This window comes from Parasteatoda tepidariorum, chromosome 7, assembly GCF_043381705.1.
Source record: "Parasteatoda tepidariorum isolate YZ-2023 chromosome 7, CAS_Ptep_4.0, whole genome shotgun sequence".
In the NCBI taxonomy this organism is placed as follows: Eukaryota; Metazoa; Arthropoda; class Arachnida; order Araneae; family Theridiidae; genus Parasteatoda; species Parasteatoda tepidariorum.
Window position 1 is genome coordinate 11735330 of NC_092210.1, and position 22828 is coordinate 11758157.

At 31.0% G+C, this 22828-nt stretch overlaps 2 protein-coding genes across 9 annotated transcripts in view; one reads left to right on the forward strand and one right to left on the reverse strand.

Annotated features, from left to right (window-relative positions):
- LOC107445477 (pro-interleukin-16) overlaps positions 1-22828 on the reverse strand; it is a 202396-nt gene that overhangs the window by 49918 nt on the left and 129650 nt on the right. The window lies entirely within an intron of this gene.
- The window catches only part of LOC107437471 (uncharacterized), a gene marked incomplete at its 5' end in the record, with an annotated part of 30419 nt that continues 11802 nt past the window's right edge, over positions 4212-22828 (forward strand). The window contains 4 exon segments of the mRNA XM_043042551.2: positions 4212-8827; positions 10373-10613; positions 12650-12828; positions 20505-20625. Coding sequence (XP_042898485.1) covers positions 4212-8827; positions 10373-10613; positions 12650-12828; positions 20505-20625 — 5157 coding nt within the window.

The window sequence follows — 22828 nt, forward strand, 5'->3', positions numbered from 1 at the left end:
TATTTTCTGCATTTAACAATTCTGCTTCTCTTTTCTCTCGTTCAATACATTCGGTAACTGTAGTAAATAAAAATTCTTTAACAAAATCAAAGTCATTTTTAAATTGATCACTTTTTTCTATCAAATCTTTTAAATCAACAACTTTATGCTCCGATTTTACTTCTAAACCTAATTCTTCGGCAGCTCCGACCAAATCTTCTTTTTTCATCCCCCTTATGTTAAACATAATTGTTCTATTTATTTCTATTCCCAAAATAATTATAATTTCTCTAAATCACAATTATTCTCCTTTTTAAGAATATCACTTAAAATCAATACTTCTCATAATTCAATTCTTAATTGTTTTTCATAAACAGAATATGATAAATCTCATACCTTGATTTATGCTCTGTTTCTCGTATGAGAGCGTGCTGTGATATAACGTATAATTTTTCCTCCTTTTCCCTTCTTCATTCAGATACTTCCCAAAATCACAATTGGCCAAATAAATGGTAACCAGTTAACAACACAAATATTTATTAACAAAGAAAAAAAAAACGAAGTTTGAAGAAAATTAATATAATTAATCCACCTAAACAATTCGCTTCCGCTCTCCATCAGAGCGTTCCCTCCTCTGTCTGCGCCATCACAACATGGAGGCATGACATTCGGTATCAGTTTAAAATTGATTCAAACGCTTTAATTTTTTTTAAAATATTTAAGCTATAGCAAAAGTGACACTAGACCTAGTATATACTTCGGACATTTACGAAAGGTCTAGTCATACTAGGTCTGGTTAAGTGCCATTGCCCGGTATATCCTGCACTGATGTTTTTTAAAGGTCAAGTGCCACTGCCCGGTATACATTTGCTCGGTGTACCCTACACTGATGTTTTTTTTAAGGTTCAGTGCCACTGCCTGGTATACCCTACACTGATGTTTTTTTAAGGTCAAGTGCCACTGCCCGGTATACCCTACACTGATGTTTTTTAAGGTCAAGTGCCACTGCCCGGTATACCCTACACTGATATTTTTTTAAAGTCAAGTGCCATTGCCCAGTATATATTTGCCCGATACCCCAAACACTATTGTTTTTNGATGTTTCTTCTAATCTATCATCAGTAAGTATTAAAATATCGAATAAATGTAATTATATCCACGAATAAATTAGTATAAAATTGGATGTAATAAATATTTCGGACATTCACCAAAGCGACTAATTTGATTGTCAACATTCACCGGTCAACATTGGCCAGCCAGAATCACACCACACGCATGTGGTTGTCCCATTGCTGTCAATGAATCAAAGTGCCCAAAGAAGTAATAGCGGGATTTATAATGACCGGGCAATGTGAGAAATTATCGTAAAGTAATTCAAACTTATCAAATTGCCCAATTTTAATGGTCATAATTCATAATAACTATGCATTATGAATTATGAATACTGATCTAAATAATTACATTGCCCGTAACATATATATTCAATGTTTAACAATCATTCTATTTTTTAAGTCCTTAATTTTTCGAAGAAGTTCTTAATTTTTTCAAGAAAAGGTCCTTAAAAGTGCTTAATTTTTGCTTTGTTAAAAGAGTGGGAACCCTGTGGTACTTGTAAGAGGCTGTGATTCCCTGGAGGAAAATTTTGCAAGGGCTTTTTTGTTGAAGAAGATTGAGTGTCTGTCGTGCTACTGGTACAATATTGACATTTGTTTTTCATCTTTATTTTTTAATACTTTGGTGTGTTGTTGATCTTTAAATATAAAAACCAATCACCACAAAAGATAAAATAAGGAAGGGTGAAATTAAAATTTAGGAGGATCAGTTCAACAAATAGAACTTTCAATTTAAAGAAGAGAAAAAAAAATCAACTGATAGACTACCCCATTAGGTACAACACGCCAAATTTTAAGGTTTGAAGTGGTGTGTGTGTGTATATATATATATATATATATATATATGTATATATATATATATATATATATTCATACATATACAGTGAAACCTCCTGTTATGGACACTCCTGTGAAATGGACCCTTCCCAATATGGACATATTTTTGATTCCCCATGAATCTTCTAGGCAAAAAACCATTATCAGGGATGTGATTCTTCCGCGGATTTCCGCTTATTTTCAGATTTTTCCATTTTTCCCGCTAATTTCCGCAGAAATTTTTTTTCCGCACATGTTAAAATATTTTATGAGGAATTTAATTTTCCATGGAGCGAAAGCATTGAAGTCCTCATTCCTCCCTCTGAAGTGTCTCTAAAAATTATTTCCTTGGGAAAAAACTGGTTGACCTTTAAACAAGGATTAGATTTTTTCGCTTTTGTCTCTCGAATATCAACCTTTTTATCAAAAACTCAGATTCTCTAAAAGTTTCGGGTTTTCTTTATATAAATATCCCGCTTTTTTTTTTTTTTAAATTCAGTCGTTGCAATAAAATAATTATATTTATTTACGATTTTCAAAGATTAACAGAAAGTTCAAACTTCGTCCTAGATGCTAACCTTTCCACATTTTTACTTATTTTAGCTATTTTCTCCTTAGCTATTCCTCTATTTTAGCTATATCTCGTAATATCAAACATCGATTTTCGTATTTACACGTGCTTTGAAAATTAGACATTGGGATTCGTGTTCGCGTGATTTAAAAATTATGCATCGTGATTCATATTTACGTGATTTAAAAGTTACGCATTGTGATTTGCATTTTCACATTTTTTAAATTCGATATAGAGTTTCATATTCACGTGATTTAAAAGCCTCATATCAGGATTCATATTCGCTCAATTTAAAATCATGCATGTGAATTTTATTCATATGTTCATACAATTTTTAAATTAATCTTCGGGATTTATAATCACATGGCTTACAAGTTTAAAAATCACACTTTTTTGATCAAATTTTTGGATATATATATATGTATATATATATACAAATAAAAATAATTATGATAAATATATTCACTCATTCTTGAATTACCTCTTTTTTACTTTCTGACTACTCTCATCCCTGCTTTATGTACATTCTCCGCAAAGCGGGCGCTCCCGTAACCAGGCGCTGGCAGTCATCTTTGCCCTGAAACATTATTTTCTATCTCTTCACACCAGACGCTATATTTTCTAAATTTGAAAAAAAAAAAAAAATTGTGCTTTAAATTGCAAGAAAACTAATTTTTCACCACTTTTAAAACATGTAAATTTTATGCCTTATAAATAACTAAAAATATTGTTAAGCTATTTCACTACTAAAGAATCAATCTTTCTGACTGGTTGGTCACTTGCCTTATATTTGCAAAGAAAGGAAAGAAAATGATACTGCTCATTAGGACGATGACATCTTTTGATCTTTTCATCAGGATGATGCAGGTTATGAGACCCTACAAAGCTTCTGCCCTTGACAATGCCTTAAATGCTCTCAATGCTTTTTCCCCACTGAAAATTTTTTTCATTTTCTTATAAATTTGAAGACTGCATTTAAAACAGCTAAGGTAAAAAAAGAGAACAGAAATGTAATCTTCGAGATGTTTAATATAAATGAAGCATTTATTCAGACACTTGATGGGTGATTAAATGTGAATATATCAACTCCATAGTTCCTTTTACCTTACAGGTAAACATTGATTTCTTTTGTTTTCCGTGAATCGCAGGAGGTTTACCTTCAGGGAGGTAATAATCACATTTCCTATCAATTGATGGGCAAGGGGCTGTAAACCTAATAATTGAAGCTGACTGATGACTTAAAGCTCCTATTCAGTATCATATGCCTAACTTGAATACCTGTGTTAATAGAAAAATTATATTCATTTATCTGTAGCTACATCTAGAATTATGTATTCATATCAAATTTTTTCATATATTCTTTTTGTTTAGAAATTTTTTTTAAAGTTTAATCAAATATCCTTATAGACAGTTATTGTAGATTATTTATATATCATTGAAAATATTCTTAAAACAATTTGCTGTGATAAACTTCATTATTATGGTACTCTTCCTGTCAATTTTTTCGGTCCCAAGAGTGTTCACTTAACTGAGGTTTCACTGTATGTGTGTGTGTGTGTTAGTTTAGTACTCTATAATAATGCACCCAACTTAAATCGAATGATTTATATCAACCTTTCTTTAATAAAGTGAGTTAAATCTTGATTTTAAACCCCCATTATTTAAATCATGCCTAATCTTCTTTTGTGTGTACCCTATTTTAATTTAATTTAAAATGTTTTCTTTTTTACCAGCTACAAATCAAAGCAAATCCAAAATTGTGCAGAGGCCAATGAAAGTATTGCAAAGAAGTTTAAAGCCTATGATAACTTCATCAAGTGACATTAAATGTGAACCAATTAGTGTTGATCAGCAACTTAGTAGTGTTCAACCAAAGGAAGAGATTAAATTTTCTCCTGATATTTGTAAAAATGAATTTCCTAATCCAACAACTATCTCTTCTAAAGACTATGCACAACAAAATTATCAAACTCAATATTCGATGAAAAACAGTACATCACAGCAATTTTGTCAACAGACCTACCAAATGCCTCAAAATCAGCATTATGGTAACTCTGCTCAGTTTATGTCTCAAAATAATTCACTTCTTACGACTCAGAATAAAACACCAACATTACATTTTTCTCAATCCGCTACTCAGCAGTATGGGCAATCTCAGAATCAGTGCACCTCAGAAAACCCTGACACATTTTCTCAGACAAGTTCTCAATTTCCTGTTCCTGCAAATATTGAAGAAAATTCTACTTGTCCATCCAATTCCCTATCACAAGGAAAATCACAACCAAGTAATTCAAACTATTCTCAAGAGTCTGATGTTCAAAAAACATATGGGCAAAATCAATCTCAAGCTCAATTTCCAAGTCAGCAAAGCACTCAAGATATTAATTTCCCTTTATCTCCCCCATCTTCTAGCCAAAAATGTATTAATCAACCTTCTCAGTTGTATTCACAGCAACAAAGTTTTTCTTCAAAACAACAACAGAATTTTGAACAACAGTCTTTGCAATATCAAAATTCTAGTTCTAAAAATGTTTCACAACATCCATATTCCCAAATGTCTCATACTTCAGAGAAAACAAACTCTCAATTTTCTCCACAAAATGTATTTCAACAATCTCCTCCTCATTCTCAGTTTACTCAAACTCAGAATTCTGGTCAATATTCTCAGCAGTCATCCACATCTGATTCTCAACAGTTTTCTCAACCGTTTTCTCAGTCTACGCCTGAGAATCAATTTTCTCAACCTACTTCCACTCCACAGCAATCTCCTACTCAACCTAAATTTTCACAGTCTTCTCCAAATCAGATTTATAATCAAACGTTTTCTCAACAGAATACTGAATATTCGGTTTCGCAATTACAGTATCAACAGCAAAACAATCAATCGTTTCCACCTCCGCAAAGTCCTCAAACTAACTTTAATCAAAATTCTCAAACTTTTCCGGAGTCTTCTCAACATTATTCAGATCAATCTTTGCAGCAGTTTTCACAAACTAATTATTCCCAACCTTATGCACAAACTGGGCAGCAGTTTCAACAACAAAATACTGGATTGCAAAATTTTCCTCCTACATCTCAACAAAATAATGCGCAGAATTTTTCATCAACATCTGTACAAAATACTGGTCAACAAAACTTTACGTCCTCTGGACAAGCAGGTTTTTCTTCATCTCAACAGAATTATTCAGCCTCTCAACAAGCTACTGGACAAAAGTTTAATTCACCATCTCAACAAAATACTGAACAGAATTTTGCCACTCCAACCCCAACCTATTCTCATCTTTCATCCCCAGTAGGAAAAGCTGGTAATAAGCAAGACCATTCCTTTGCTCTTCAGCCTTCAAACAATTTGCAGTTTTCTCCTTCTTCCTCTAAAAAATTGTGTAAATCTCCTACTCCTGGTAGTAGTGCTCAACAAAAATTCACCCAACAAATGTCATTTACTTCTCAAAAGCAAACTGACTCACAATATTCCCAGCAAGGGAATTCTTTTTGTTCCCAGTCTCAGAATGATGATCAATCATTTTCACAAAATTCACAAGCTTCTTTTCAGTATCCACCTCAAGTAACTAATAATGTACCTCAATATGGCCAAGCAGCTAAGCCATATCCTGGATATAGCCAAACATCTCCTCAATATAGTCAATCTGGTAATCAAACTGGACAATATAATCAACCAACACAATATGGACAGCAAGCTGCTCAGTCTTCACAATTTTCTCAGCAATCTAACTCTCAACTTTCTGCAAAATCCCAACAATATTCCCAAGCTACATCAAGTGATATATTCTCTCCAGCATCAAATACTACTCAATTCAACCAGAATGTTCAACCTTATTCCCAGGTATCTCAAACTGCTCAACCATCTCAAAATATTTCTCAGTTTGGACAACAGCCTGTTTGTCCTCAAAAGTCTTCACAAATTTCTCAGTATCCTCCGCAAGTCCAACAATCTACTCAACAATTCTCCCAAAATTCTGGGCAAACTCAGCAATGTCAACAAACTCAGTCATCTCCTCAGTATTCTCAACAGCATAATCAAAATAGTCAGGAAAATTCTCAACATTCTGGTATTAACTCTCAGTCATTTTCTCATCAATCTTCTCAAGACTTTAGCCAACAATCTTCACATTCACAGCAGTTTAATCATCCAACTCAACAATTTAATCAACAGAATTTGCAGTCTTCTCAAATAAATCAAACTCAACAATTTTCTCAGCAACCCATTCAAACAACCCAGTCTTTCTCGCACCAAATTAGTTCAAATACTTTAACTTATAAGCAGTCATCTCACCAATTCAATCAGCAATCTTCACAACAAACTCAACTTAATCAACCAACTAGCCATTCAACTCAGTCATATTCTCAAAAAACTCACGTTGGCCAATATTCTCAACAAACAAGCCAGTCTTCTCAGTTTCAACAACCTTCTCTACAATTTAGTCAACAAGTTCAGTCTCCACAACAATTTTCACAACCATCACTTTCCCCTCAGCAATTTTCACAACAGCCTGCACAGTCACCCCAACAGTTTACTCAGCAATCTAACTCATCACCCCAGTTTTCTCAACAGTCTAATCAATCTCCACAGCAACCAAATCCAACATCCCAGCAATTTGGGCAGCAATCTATCCACTCTCCTCAACAGTATAATCAACCAACACCTTCCCCTCAACAATTAGGACATCAACCAGCACCATCACCTCACCAATTTGTCCAACAACCTGCTCCATCACCACAGCAGTTTGGGCAACAACCAACTCCATCACCTCAGCAATTTGGGCAACCAATACCCTCACCTCAACAGTATGGGCAGCAGCCTGCACCGTCACCGCAGCAGTATGGGCAGCAGCCTGCTCCATCCCCTCAACAATATGGACAACAGCCTGCTCCATCACCTCAGCAGTATGGACAACAACCTACTCCATCTCCACAGCAGTATGGACAACAGCCTGTACCATCACCTCAACAGTATGGACAGCAACCTACACCATCTCCTCAGCAATATGGACAACAACCAGTTCCATCACCTCAACAGTTTGCCCAACAACCACCTCCATCCCCACAACAATATGGGCAACAGTCTACTCCATCGTCTCAGCAGTATGGGCAGCAATCAACATCTTCACAGCAGTATGGGCAGCAACCAGCAGCTTCTCCTCAACAATATGCGCAACAACCAACAGCATCTCCTCAACAGTATGGGCAGCAGCCATTATTGTCACCCCAACAATTTGGGCAACAGGCTTCATCCTCACAATATGGACAGCAGTCTGCATCTTCTCAATATGGACAGCAGTCTGCATCTTCTCAATATGGACAGCAGTCTGTTTCTTCACAGTATGGGCAGCAACCCAATTCTTCTCAATATGGACAGAAACCTGTTTCGTCTCCACAATTTGGGCAGCAATCATCTTCTCAACAATTTGGTCAGCTGTCTCTTCCATCATCTCAGTTTGATCAACAATCAGCTCAATCTCCTAAATTCCCACAGCAAGCAACATCTGGAACACAACAATTTTCTCAGCAAGTTAATACATCGCCACAACAGTATTCACCTCAGACAACAGCTACACCACAATTTCCTCAGTCATCACAGCAATATGGGGCACACAATGCACAACAAACTTCACAGACGACTGCACAATTTTCTCAACCTACTCAAAATTCAGCATCAGAAACTTATAACCAACAATCGCTGCATTCAGGTCAGTCTTCTCAGTTTCAAATGCAGCAACAACCTCAGCAGTTTTCCGGCTCATTTCCTCAAATATCAAGTCAAGCATCTAAGAATAGTTTCCAGTCAGAATATCAAAATCAATTGCAAGCAAATTTTCCTATCCAACAAGGATTGCCTGGTCAAAATGTTAATCAACAAACAGTTAAACAATCATCTCGAGGTGGTAAAGCCAAGCAAGGCCGGGGAAAAGCTTGTCAGCCTCTGTTGTCTCATACTTCCTTACAACATTCTGTGAAACAACCACCATCATTTTCAGTTCAAGCTTTTCAGAATAACTCTGTATCCACTCCACAGCGCCAAGCTAAATCCCAAAACATGAAATCTATCCAATGTGCTAATAATAGTTCTTCCTTTCAACCTCTGGATACCTCAATAATTAATCAAGATAATTTTACTTTGCAACATATTAAGCAAGATTCTCCTGGGTCATTTTCAGCAAAATGCTCTAAAGCAGTTCTACAAGTAAAACCACAAATAATGTGTACAGACTCTGTGCAAAATTCTCAAAGTAAAGATTCTATGCAGCTGGAAAATGAAACACAAAACTCAACTAATTCAGATGTGATGCCTTACAGAGATAAAATGGACTCTTCTATTAATTATGAATGGGTAAGTTTCCTTTTTTCTTTTAAGTGTAAATATTTTGAAACTAGAAAAGCTTTAGATTTTAAGATGCTAAATGCTGTAGCATCTTGATTATTCAAACCTCTTAACTGAATATTTAAATTCTGAGGTTGTTACATACACAGATTTTCTTTTTTACTACCTTTTGCAATTAATATTGTGTTGTGGTGACTTAATACTCCCTCTCCAATGTTTGTTCTTTATTCTAAGTATTTTCTCCTGTATTGCCTTCCAGATAATACCTAGTGAAAGAATTTTTTATCTTAATTCCTCTATCTCAAATCCTATAAATTTTGAACCACATATAATGATAAAAGTTTAAGTCAAGATATGAAATTCCTCAACTGTATCACTAGTTTAGTAAATGAACGAGGCAGTTAAGCAATCTTTTCATAGGTCCTTATAATAGATAACGATTTTATACTGCTTGACTTACAGACATTAAACATTTTCTGTGAGCAATCAGCAAGTAATTCTAGTTGGCTGATTTGGTAAGAAATCTTATTATTCATCTGTTTATTTATTAGTGTAATTTAGTTTAACTGCTGTATAGCTTCCACTTCTACTAAAAAGAACATGTGTTTATTGTGTAATCTACATTTTAGTGCACAGTATGTAGTGTTTTTAAAAAGTGCTTATTTTTGATTTTTGTTTTTTAAAAGCTCTTAAAGATGTTTTTTTTTATTGGGTGTTTTTAAAAAGTGCTTAATTTTCCCTTTTTTAAAATGAGATTTTTTTCTTTACCATATTGATTTTCGCCACGTATTATGCAAAAGCTTGGTTTTCACATTGTTCTATTCAAAGTTTTCACGATTCATTCAAACACAATGCATTTCGGCGTACCGTCGGTCTGTTAGTATATGCAAGTGCGAATCATTTTATATGTTTGATGAAATAATTGTGGATCAGCATGAGCATCTACTGAGCTGTGTTTTGTGAGATTCCTGCACTCTCATGTGCAACTTTGTTGCATTTTGCAAGAGCACATTTAAAAAGTCATTTTACACATTGCGAAAAATAAGAAAACTACCATCTTCCAAGCAGGTCAATATCAGTTCACTATTTTATAACAATTTGTGTATAAATTTATTTTTGATTTTCCCTGATGATCACAGAAAGTCTGCAGAAAATTGCTGGGTACCGCATCGGCAGGTACCCTGCACACCACGATAATTTAACTTAGAAATAAATACGAATAGACAGAAACAGAACAGAAAAGAAAAATTTTAAATATTTCGTGGTTTAATATTTCAGCTCTTAATTTCTATAAACCTCTTAAAAATTTTGAACTGCTTAACATCTTCTGCATTTTAATAATTTCACCTGCTATATTAAAAATTGAGGTTGACAGGTATTCATTTGTTCACTCAATGAATGAACATTATTTTTTGAAAGTATACGAATTGCTGAAACAAAGATTTTATATTTTTAGAGAATATATAAATTTATTCTATTTCTAATAACAAATATTATTAAATTTAATCACCTTTTTAAATGCTAGAAATGTATTGTTAATATTATTTTTTATAGGCAATTCCTATAATGAAAGATTATGTTCTTGGAGTTTTGGAAAACAGTCATAAAATGATGGTTCTTTTTGTCATAATTGCTGAAACATTACACATGGGTGACAAATTGCTAGTCTTTAGCCAATCACTTTCAACTTTAGATTTGTTGGAGCATTTTCTAGGAAAAATACAAGTACCACCAAAACCAGGCCAAATTGAAGAAATCACTACCGAAACATGGTGCCGAAATAAAAACTATTTTCGTAAGTATATTTTTCTTATAATAAATAATCTTGTTACTATTAACCATGTACTGATATATGAAACAAAGGTATCTAAAATTTTTCACTCCCTTTACATTTATACAGTCTATGTTCTTTAGTACAACCCCCATTGCTGCAATCCTCCCATTATAACAACTGATACATGAAGTCTCTTTTGCTGTTCCAGGGTCACCAAGTTATTTTAACACCCATTAAAACTTCTGAACTGAACCATTTATTCCATAACAACTAAAATTTTGTTTAATTTATTTTAACTCTTAGAAAATCACTCCAAAAACATGTAGAGGATGATTAGATACTGTGATGAGGTGATTTGAAGAATGAGAATCCAATTAAATAAATTTAATAACATTTAAACATAACCAATTTAAATTGAAAGGACAGAAATAATAGCGTTCTTTCTCCTTGAGTGTGAGAGCATGACTGGCTCTCATTGGTTTGTGATAAAAGTGCAAAGGGAAAAGAGAAACTTTAATAATTGATTTGGCTGTAAATGTTTCCTAACAGCCCCTCCCCCTGGAACGGGGTCATGATACATACATTAACAAATTTACAACATAAAGTAAGACTATTAAATTAAGAAATATTTAATATCTTTCTTCTTTCAATCTTTTAATGAAATGCAATGTAAAATTTACGAAATATGATAATAATGTAAATTATATAATATGTTCTGTAACAAATCTTTTTTGAAAATGCTCACACCAGCCTGATCTGGTAATAGTAATAGGCTTTTCATTTGCATTCGGTGATGAATCAGACTCTGAAGATGAATTATTTGATATTAAACTATCTGAAATTTGACATACCAAGCAACACAATGGGTAAAACTTTGGACCATTTCATTGTATTATGTGCCATAATAGCACTTTTTAAATGACAATGCAATCTTTTTTGTAATTCTTTTGGAAATTGAATGATAGCAATTACTACGAATTTAATTTGTTCCAAGAATGTTAGTAAGTTCTTGGAATCGTTTGGATCAGTAGTAATTCCTTGTGCAAAAATATATCTCTATAGCTGAAAATAGGCCTCACTTGCCTACCTAGAAGAAATTCGATTTCCTCCCTCAAATCACCCCCATTTCTCATACAGAGGAGTGAGTAGTAGTTTTTAGGTATCATTTATAATAACATAAAGCTTTTGGTCAAAAAATATATTGGTTATTAATTTCACCAAATAAACACTTTTTTTCCTTAGCTGTAATTATTGGACTAGATGGTAAAGAAGTTTTTAGCTTTTTTCAGATATTATTGACGTAATTTTTTTGTCTAATTATTTAACATGCAATTTTTATCTAAATATGGTTTAAGCCTTTTTTTAAGTTTTATTTCTACAGAAAACTTGTAGAGTAAATGTTCTTAAGCAGAAATTCTTAGTTATTCTTTGTTGCATTTCTAATACATTATTTTTATTTAGTAATGCATTTTTTCCTAGCTCTGTTGAATAGGGTATTAAATGTAAGTTTATATGCTCAGATAGCCGACCGGCCTGTGTAGGGGGCAGGGAACTGTTCTGGCATCAGAAAGGTTCTGGGTTCGAATCCCGAGCAAGGCATGGATGTTCTATCCTTTTCTGTACTATCTGCCCTCACTGTGGGAGCGGCGTTGGCCCACCTAATATGGTGCCCCTGAGAGAGAGGCGAACAAAATCGCCCTGTATATGCCTGAATTGATGGATAACACAGGTGGGCATTGGAAAAGAAAAAAAAATATATGCTCAGATATGCCTGAAAACATAATTTTACAAGCATGCATTGTGCTGTTCCAAATATAATAATGATTTGCTCCATAAACCAAATTTACTTGCTCCAAAGTTTATATATTGCTGTTCTATCATTATATATTTTTAAAAAAAATTATTAGACTTCAATCATGAAATTTTTACAAAATGTTATGCTATGCTCTCCTTATGAAAGCATTTTCATGCATAGAAAACTGAACTGTTTTAAAATATTTTCTTTAATTTGTGTGCCTGTTTATGTGAAGCTGAAATAAATTTTTATACATGTGTAGGATTAGATGGCAGCACTTCTGCTCAAGAAAGAGAAAAACTTATAAATGAATTTAACCGAAATGATAGTGTTTCACTATTTCTTCTATCTACAAGAGCTGGATGTCTTGGCATCAACTTAGTTGGTGCAAATCGCATTGTGGTTATGGATGCTTCTTGGAATCCTTGTCATGATGCTCAGGTATGTTAAATTTGTTTATAAAAGACTGATAGGAGTGGAGTCTCTACACAATTTTTTTAAGCTATGTTCATTATTTTACATTCATCAATATTTAACATTCCGAACAGAGGAGATTTTTAGGACAATATCTGATTATTCAATTATATGATATAAATCTAGTTTTGGCTACACTAAAGCAATCAGCTGAAAGTTTGGAAAAAATGGGATGAGAGAAGAATTACTTTATGTGGAAAAACATTATGTGGAGAAACATTACTTTATGTGGAAAACAAAAAGTTCTGAAGTTGAAAAAAAAAATTCCTGTTTTAATATATATAAGAATTATAAATATACATATTTTTTTCACAAACCTACTAGTGAAATGTTTCATGTTATTTCTCTGAAATACTAAGAAATTGGAATAAAAAATGTTAGGAATATTGTTATAACTGTAATGTAATTATTTTTATTATTACAATTTGTTTTCCTTTATATATAGTCGAATGCTAAAGCTGTTTGATGCTGAATAATCTTTTATGAACTTTTTCATGTACTTTTTTTTTTCTTCTAACACTCCACATAGTTTTCTGGATTTATAAACTTTTTTTTACAGAAAATTTAACTGTGCATTATTCCTAAAATTGGCTAAACCTTAAAATTGTAAATTTGTTTTGCTATACTTTTCTGTTCAATCAAAAATATTGTTACTAGTAGCGAATTTTTGTTGTATTGAATGAATGTTTCACTGGAATTCTCTAGAAATTGCTTTAACTTATTCCAATTAAGACTCATTTTGGACCAGGCAACAGTCGCAACCAACCGCAGGGTGACTAAATATAAAAAATGGCAAAATTGACTGTAAATCACTATTAATTAGTAAAAGAATACAAAATATTGAATTCTAAATTGACAAAACTATCTTTGAAAGAAACGCCCTTAAAAGCAGCAGAATTTTCAAAAGAAAGAATAATTGAAGCAATAAAGAAAACAATGGAAATAAAAATATGACCACCGAAGCCGACATCTTCAGGGGGTACCTTCCTCGGAAGCAATAAAACAAAACCTTTTCTATTGAGAGAGAGGACAAATGCCAAAATTAACTCTCTCAGTACCCCGAAGGTTTTGTAGAAGTCCAAGAAAAAATACATGAAATACATAAAACCAAATCAGAAAAGAAATTTCAACAAAATTTTGAGAAAATAAAAACTCACATTAAACCGGTCAAACAGCAATTTCACAAACAAACTAAATGCAAAGAAAACCCTAAAACAAAAGAAAACAACGCCCTCTATTAAAATGCGCAGAATGAAAGAAAGAATAGTAAAAGAAAAGATTACGTAACAATTTAGTTTAATGCTTAACTGGGGCTGCTCAGTTAAGACTTGATTTTCGCCCTGTTGAAAGAAATAATAAACTAGTATTCTTCAATCATTTTCTTAATCAAAAAATTAATATTACAATAATTAAAAAGAAAATCATTATTTCTCAAATTATTCAAAAAATTATTCACAGCCTCCTGAAAACTTTCAACGTTATTGCAAATATTTTTTATCCTAACCAATTGTGGAAAAACTAAATTTTTGAAAATTTTATTACGCAGATTAGTATTAAAGTTGCAGAAATAAATAACTCTAAATTTAAAAGCCTTTCTTTTATCAAAAACACCAATTTTAATTATTTTATCAACAATATCAATTTTAAAATCTAAATATTCAACATTTAAGCAATTCTCATTGGTTTTCTTCAAAACCAAATCTTTAGCATAAAAACTATAAATAAAATTATAATTATCACAATTAAACAAAATCAGATCATCAATATATCTGAAAGCAATAAAATTCATTATATTCAGGAAATTTAGCTTCAAAAAAATGCAAAAAAATATTAGCAAAAGCACCAGAAAAGAAATTATTACCTTGTGGAATTCCAGTAATTTGTTTATAAAAATCTAGACCATTAAAAAGTACATTTTCAAAAAGATTAAACCTACACAAATCCAACCAATAAGATTTATCTATTTTCTCATTAAATAAATACTTATCATAAATGCCGTTACAAATTTCAATAATCTGTGCATGTGGAATACTTGTGTACAAATTTTCAAAATCAAAAGTATTAATGCTAGAAATATCATTATTATTAATATAATCCAAAACTTTAACATTACTGTTTATAACAATATTTTTCTCCTTTTTAATTTTAAGTAAAATAATTTTTAAAAAATTAAAAAACCTTTTTACTAATATAAGAATTGTAATAATTAGTACTACACGCAATAAACCTAAATTTAACTGAACTTTCATGAAATTTAACAATAGGAAATAAATATGGAAATGTAATCCCATTTAACCTAAATTTTAATTTTTTACTAAATGCAATAATTCTTTTTTCAATAACTTTCTTATCTTCTTTTAATTTTAAATAAGTATTATTTGCGTTATATTCTCCAATAATAAATTTAAAAAAAATATATATTTACACATAATACAAAAATTATTTGATGCTTTATCAACAACAGTAACAATAAATTTATCTTTAAGAATTTTAATATTCCTAGACAAATCATAATCAATAATAGTACCACTAGGATATGAACTAAAACTGGTATTAAATAAATTAAATTTAACTTTTTCAATTATTTTAGCTTTCCATTCTGAAAAACCCTCAATGGACCAATGGTATTTTCTGGAAATTTTTGCTATAAAAAAATCAAGATCCTTTTTAATGTATAAAATAAAATCTTCATTTTCATTTTAAATCTTGTCCTAAATTTTGAACCTTTACTTAAAATATTAATTAAATCTTGATCACCAACATTCTCCAAATTTTCCTTAATAATATGTCCATAATCATTATCAATATATTGAGAAAAATCCATTTCATTACAATAATAATCAAATTTAGAAATACAATTTAAATTTCAACTTAAAAAATTATAATTACATAGGGTGAACTAACCAGTGAAAGAACACTTAAGCTTTGCTTGCTTTTTAAAAAATCATATTAATTTCAAAATTCATAATTTTAGTTAAATGACAGTGTCAACATATTTGTTACTAATTGCAAATTATGTTAAAATTTTTTAGAGAACTTACATAATATTGTTTTAAAGTTTTGGAGGTTCAAATAACAAGTAGTAAGAAGACCAAGTGAAGGAACAGCTCTTACCAGTGAAGGAACACAAAATTGCACTGTAAAGGAACACTTAATTTTGGTTATTTTTTAATGCTCTTTATGAATTTAGTAGCCATACAAATATATAAAAACAAGACTTCAGGAAATTATAACATACAAGTACTTGTAAAATGCTAACTTTTTTCTGTAATTATGAACTAGACATTAAAGTGATGTTAAATACAAAATAAATATAAAAAAATCATTCTTTCTTATAATTTGACAGTCAAATCTAAATCGTGTCACCCGATGCTGTTTATTATCATTATTATTTTATCACCTTTTTGTTTACTCTTTTTCCTCTTATTTCTTGAAGCTTTTTTTCTTTTTTAAGTATTTTTTCTTTCTTTTTCTTTTCCATGTTCTCTTGTTTTAACTTTTTTTAGATCTTTCAGCCTCTTGAAATTTTGCCATTTCTCTGAAGTTAGTGCAAAAGGTAATTTATTCGTTTTTCTTCTTATATTTGACCTTTCTTTTTATCATCAATATTTGGCCAATGTAAATGGTTCTTCTAAGCTTCTTCTGATTTTTCAGCAACATTTCTAGAATGCCTTTCTCGAAAATAGACGGGGGAAAGGTGTCTTAAAAGTTTGAGGAAAATCCATCTCTTGTTGACTTATATCTAGAGGATCTTTAGAAGTACTGATTATACTTATAGAATCATTTCTTTTTTCAACTAAGATAGGATCAGCATGAGGACTCATTTCAAATTCGATATCTAAGATGCATTCATTATCAATACCAGCTTCAATTCCTAAGTTTGACTTAACCAAGTGGTCTTCTTTTAATACGTACTTCTTCCATATTGAAAAAAGTACAGGTTCTTGGACATTTTCGATATTAGACTTTTCAGTTAATGCTGCATTAAAAATTTGCAACGTATCTTGAGGGTTTTCCCTCTCAAGCTTCTGAAGAAATTGAGTATCATTTCTGTTTAACTCTGTTTTTTGTTGAGGAGCTTGCTTCTAAATTCTAACATAGTAAAGTAATTTTTATAAATTATATAATCGCATTGCTATCCTATAATGATAACTTATTAGGAGTTCTTGGTGCAAAAGCCAGCGAAAAAATTTTCTGTTCACATTTTTATGATTATATTTAATTAGTTTTCGATTTGTGAACATAGTTTATTAAGTTGCCTAACATTTGATGTAACTACACACCCCGTTAATAAATATAAATTATAATTTTTTCATAAATTAAGCTATTAAATTAACATTTTGAACTGAAATTATTTCAGGAATTATTCATACAATTTTTAACAAAATTTCGGTTGTCCTCTATATAGCAGAATTACTTATCCTAGAGTCATGTAAAATCATATATCACACATTACTGTTCATTCACTGGAAGTATTCCCAGTGTAGGAATATGCCTGTTTCTTCACTGGTTAGAAGCTGGTTTTTGTCTTTTAAACAGAATTTTGATGTATAATATGATTAAAAGTACAAGAAAATTAGAAAATTTCTTTTATTTTCATAAACTGGGGAGAAAAAAAAAACCAGTGAAGGAACACTTGTTCCTTCACTGGTTTTTCATCGTTTGGTGATCCAGTGAATAAACACCATGTGTTGTGTGTGGTGCTTTAAAAAAAAAAACGTAACTTCAATAACTATATTTTGAATTCTCTTTTTCACAGTGAGAAAAATAAGACTATTACATGCAATTAATTCCACTTGAAACATATAAATACAAACACTCACCTTATGATTTTTTCAACAAAACAAGGTGTTGCAGAGATAATAACAAATTCAAAAATTTTTCCAGAGAAGTCTATTTGACCAGGTAATCCAAAACATTGCTTGATGACTTCCTATTGTTTGGCAGTAAGCTATTGTTACCAATCATTCTAAGGAAAAACTTTCAAATTCTTAATTTTAATCAATATATATGAAATGTTCCTTCACTGGTTGGTTTACCTTACCTTTTTTCTAAGTGTAGAAGAATATTTATAAGCAGCTGAAACCTTAATTTTCTTTAAAGGAAAAAAAAACAGTAAGACCATGTATAACCTGTGGCAACTTAGAAATTTCAAATTTTTTATCATGAAAATTAATCGTACGAAAAGCCCTTTCAACACTAGAAACCTTAGTAAAGAACAAATCAGTTTTACTATCATCAAGTTTTGATTTAATCAAATCCAAAATAATAAATTTAATAAGTTCAGTATCAAATTTAATCTTTGAAACAAAATTAATAAGGAAACTTTTAAGAACTTTATTTTTAAAACCAAAAATATATTTCTTAATAATAAAAATATTATTCATATTATATTAATAATATATTGGATTATGTGGTTTTGGATTATATTAATAATAATGATATTTCTAGCATTAATACTTTTGATTTTGAAAATTTGTGCACAAGTATTCCACATGCCCAGATTATTGAAATTTGTAACGGCATTTATGATAAGTATTTATTTAATGAGAAAATAGATAAATCTTATTAGTTGGATTTATGTAGGTTTAGAGTTTCCTTTAGTTTATTAGTTTTAGAGTTGCCTTTGCATTTAGTTTGTTAGTGAAATCGCTGTTTGACCTGTTTAATGTGAGTTTTTATTTTCTCAAGATTTTGTTGAAATTTCTCTTCTGATTTGGTTTTATGTATTTCATGTATTTTTTCTTGGACTTTTACTGCTACTGAGAGAGTTAGTTTTGGCATTTGTCCTCTCTCTCAATAGAAAAGGTTTTGTTTTATGGCTTCCGAGGCCGGTACCCCCTGAAGACGTCGGCTTCAGTGGTCATATTTTTATTTCCTTATTTCCATTGTTTTCTTTATTGCTTCAACTGTAAATCACTATTTTTCTCTCAAATATCTGAAAACTACTTTATTTCACACTCATTTTGATTTTCTTAGACATGAACCGAAGGAGACTATTCTATTTCTGTCATCCAAATATTTTGATGTGTTTTCTTTTAAATAATATTAAATATAATATAGTTTTCTAATTATCTTTCTTTTTTTTATTTTACAACTTATATACATTTTATCTCCAATGATTTATTTATTTATTTTCATTTCCATTTGCATTCTACCTATTTTTAATTTTTAAAATGATTATTTTTTTAAAAAAAGATATGGAATTATTAATTAATTTACTATAAGCTGGCTAAAGATTTCAGGAGGATTAAGTTTGGTTATCAAAGGCTTAATTTAGGTCAAGTTAAATCTAATTAATGTAATTTCACTATTATGATCACAAGTATATTAGATTTGTTTTGAGATGAAAACGTTTTCTGTTTGTTAATAAACATAATTTTTTGTTATATTGTATTACTTAAACTCACACCCTGAATTTTATTGGCTAAAATCATATCATGGTGCGTTGCATTTTTAGAAAGTGATTAAAGGTGCTTATTTTCGTTTGTTAAAAGCCCTTAAAGGTACTTTTTTCATTGGGTGTTTTTAAAAAGTGTTTCATTTTCCATTTCGAAAAGGAGATTTCTTTTCTTTGCCGTGCCTATTATCACCATTTATTATGCAAAAGCTTGCTTTTCACATTTTTCCATTCAACGTTTTCACAATTCATTCAACCGCCATCCATTTCGGGGTATCGTCGGTCGGTAGCGTATGAAAGCACTAATCGTTTTACATGTTTGATGAAATACTTGCGAGTCCGCGTGTACTGAGCTGAATTCAGTGAGATTCTTGCTCTCTCATGTGCAACTCTACTGCATTTTGCAAGATATTCTCAATTTCAGGCTTCATTTTCAACCCTCTGATATTGAACCGAGAAGTCTCGTGATCATTTTATGATAGCTAATATAATAATAATAAAAAAGTGTTCATTGTCAGAAATTATTTATTTTATCATGATCATGTAAAGTCTTTGGAAATTATTTTGCATTTTATTAATGTATATAGTGCTTAAAAATATTTAAGTGCTTAAAGAGTGCTTGAAAGATGCTTATTTTTTGTTAAAAGATTTAACTATGTACCCTGCATATGCAGTGCCTACATATTACATAAACCTACTTAAAAAGGTCAGGATAGTTTTCTTTATTTTAGAAATTGTTTACCATATTTCGAGAAATGCTTCAAAAGGAATTATTTACATTAATAGTATTAATTTTTTTAATTGTTTAGAATTTTCAATTTAAAAAATTGCTTCATTAAAATGCAACTACTGGTCAGTATCCAAGTTTTTGTTTTCTATTGCTCTCATGCTATTTTTATACCTCACAAAGCAACTTTAGACAGTTTTTTTCAAGGTCTGTCTCAAAGGAAAACAATAAAAGCTGAGATCTGAAAAAAAAGGCTAAAGTTAAATTTATCACAAATGCAAAAACTTCTTTTTTATGAACGTATAAGCATATGAATATAATTATGCTTTGATGTTTAAAATTGCAAGAATTTCCAGTTTTGGTCAATATTCAAAAAGAAAAAAAAATTCACTAGAACTAGATTAGAACTACAATAAAGATTTAATAAATTTAAAAAAATTCTTGTATTATATTTTTACTCTATCAGAATTTTTTTACTCTTTGATCTGAAGAAAACTAAACTTTTGTACCATACAGGCTGTCTGTCGTATATACCGTTATGGGCAGAAGAAGCAGTGTCATATCTACCGCCTGGTTACTGACAACAGCTTAGAAAAAAGAATATATGACCGACAAGTGAATAAACAAGGAATGTCAGGTATGGTATGCTTAGTTTGAAAGTTATTGGATATACAGTGGTGTGCAGAGGTGTGACCGAGAGGGCAACAGTTGCACGCATCCACCCAAAAGGGCAATGAATAACTAATACTTTAAATCTATTGCTGTTATTTTATTACGAAATGATTTTCTTTATAGCCGCTCTTGTAAAACATCTTATGGATTATATGATTTTTCAAACTAATTAAATAATGAACTTTTCGGGCTGAGAATTCTTACAAAATGTTCATTACATATTTAAAAAAAATAGTGAACTAATTAGGAATATTGTCAACAAAATAATATGTTTTATTTTAGAATAACTGCTGTATGCAATTACATGGAAAATGAATTTAAACTATGTATTTAAAATTTTTTGTCTTTCTAGTTTTTTTTTGTTTGTCCCGCAGTGGGCTGATCGTATTGACACCGAGATCAGTAGAACACTGAGGTAGAGCATCACTGAGCAGTAAGCGCGTGTGTGTCCACTTTGATCAGCCTGCATAGGAACCAAGGGTGCACGATATCTGTTCTCGTTAAACTGTTCTACCGTAAAGTGCTCAATTTCGCTCGCAAGTCATCGGGCTACCAAAGCAGGGGAGCCATCCCCTGCAGAGGATCAAAATTGTCATGGCATGTCTTCGGATCATCCTCAGGGATGTTTCCCAGACCGTCGCCAATAGCTCATTATGCAACTCTAGTGCGACATAAATGAAGTTTCTCCCTACCTTCTTGTTTTTTTTTCTTCTTCAAAATTTAAATAGGGAACTTTAGGCTCACTCCTCCACACTTTAGAGGCATCTAATCTATTAGTTTATTCAGCACTGGGGTGGTGCAAATTTATATTAGAGAAATGGGGCTCTAATTTTTTATAAAAACAAAATGTCGTTCTTTTATCAATTAGAATATATTGGTTCTTTCATTAATATATTCTGCCTTTTGCCTAGAATAATACTCTATGAGGAGAGTGAAGCATTCCAAAAGAAAAGAATAGCGTGGGCAAGGGGGATACTGCACTTGGAAGAGATAGTGCTTTTTTTGGTGGGGAGGGGCATTTTTAAGGTACCTAAGTAGAAGACCTACACTAGCCTTCAAAACTGACAGAATTCAAGAAATTCAGTTCTACTGGTAATGCATCTGCTTATAGGAATTAAGTAAAACCATAAGAAAAGAAGTATCAGAAAAAACTTTTGAACTAGAACGAAAACTATTTTCTAAAATCTTGAATTAAATAAGTAAATGTAAATTTATGGAAAGTGGTAAAATTTTTTTAAAATTCATGATTGTACTTAAAATTAAACAGATATGTTAGAAACAGGGCTTGAAAAATCCCTTGAAACTATTGGGTTTTTGATGAAAACCTCAAGTTTTTTCAAAAATACTTTAAATTTTTTTCCTGAGTACTAAACTAGAAAGCATGATTTGCTTCTAACATGAAAGTTAAATATTTGGTAACTATTTATAATTTGTTTTGTTGCATTGTAATTTTTCTTTTAAGTTTTTGATTGTTACTCTGTTATTTTTATTTCTTAAAGATAAGCAGATTGTTACGTAAAATTTAAATCTACTCAATTAAAAGATTCTTAGATTTTATAGCTAATTCTGTTCAGTTAGCATTGCAACTAAATATACTGTTTTTAATTTTCATTAAATTTTTATTTGCAATAAAATTAGTTCATGTTTTTCTCTAGAATGTTTAGTAACATTATGTAAAGTTAATTCCTAATAACAGGTTTGGCTGGAAATCATTTTGTATAAAGTTCATCATAATAGTAAATATAACACATTTGCTGTTTGGTAATAATTTCAAAATTGTCAAGTTATTACCATTTTCAATATGTTTTTCAATATTTTTTTACAAAACGTTATCTGATAAGTTGATATTACAGGATTATTTTATAATAAAAGAATACCACTTTCAGTTTTAAACTGTTAATTTGCAATAAAAAAAAATATCAGATAATAATAATAGTAGTGAATATTAAGAATGATGGAGGATGAGAAAGAAATATTACAGTAGAGAACCAATTATCCGGGATGCTCGGGACCATCGCTATCCCGGATATCTGAATTTCCCGGTTTTCTGGATCGACAAAAAGTGTCGTTAATCGATGTTTTATCGAACCCGAAGTACAAGGAAAAAGTGTAATGCATAAAGTAAGAGAAAAAAGAAAGGTACTCCTAACTTTATAATGGATGGTTGG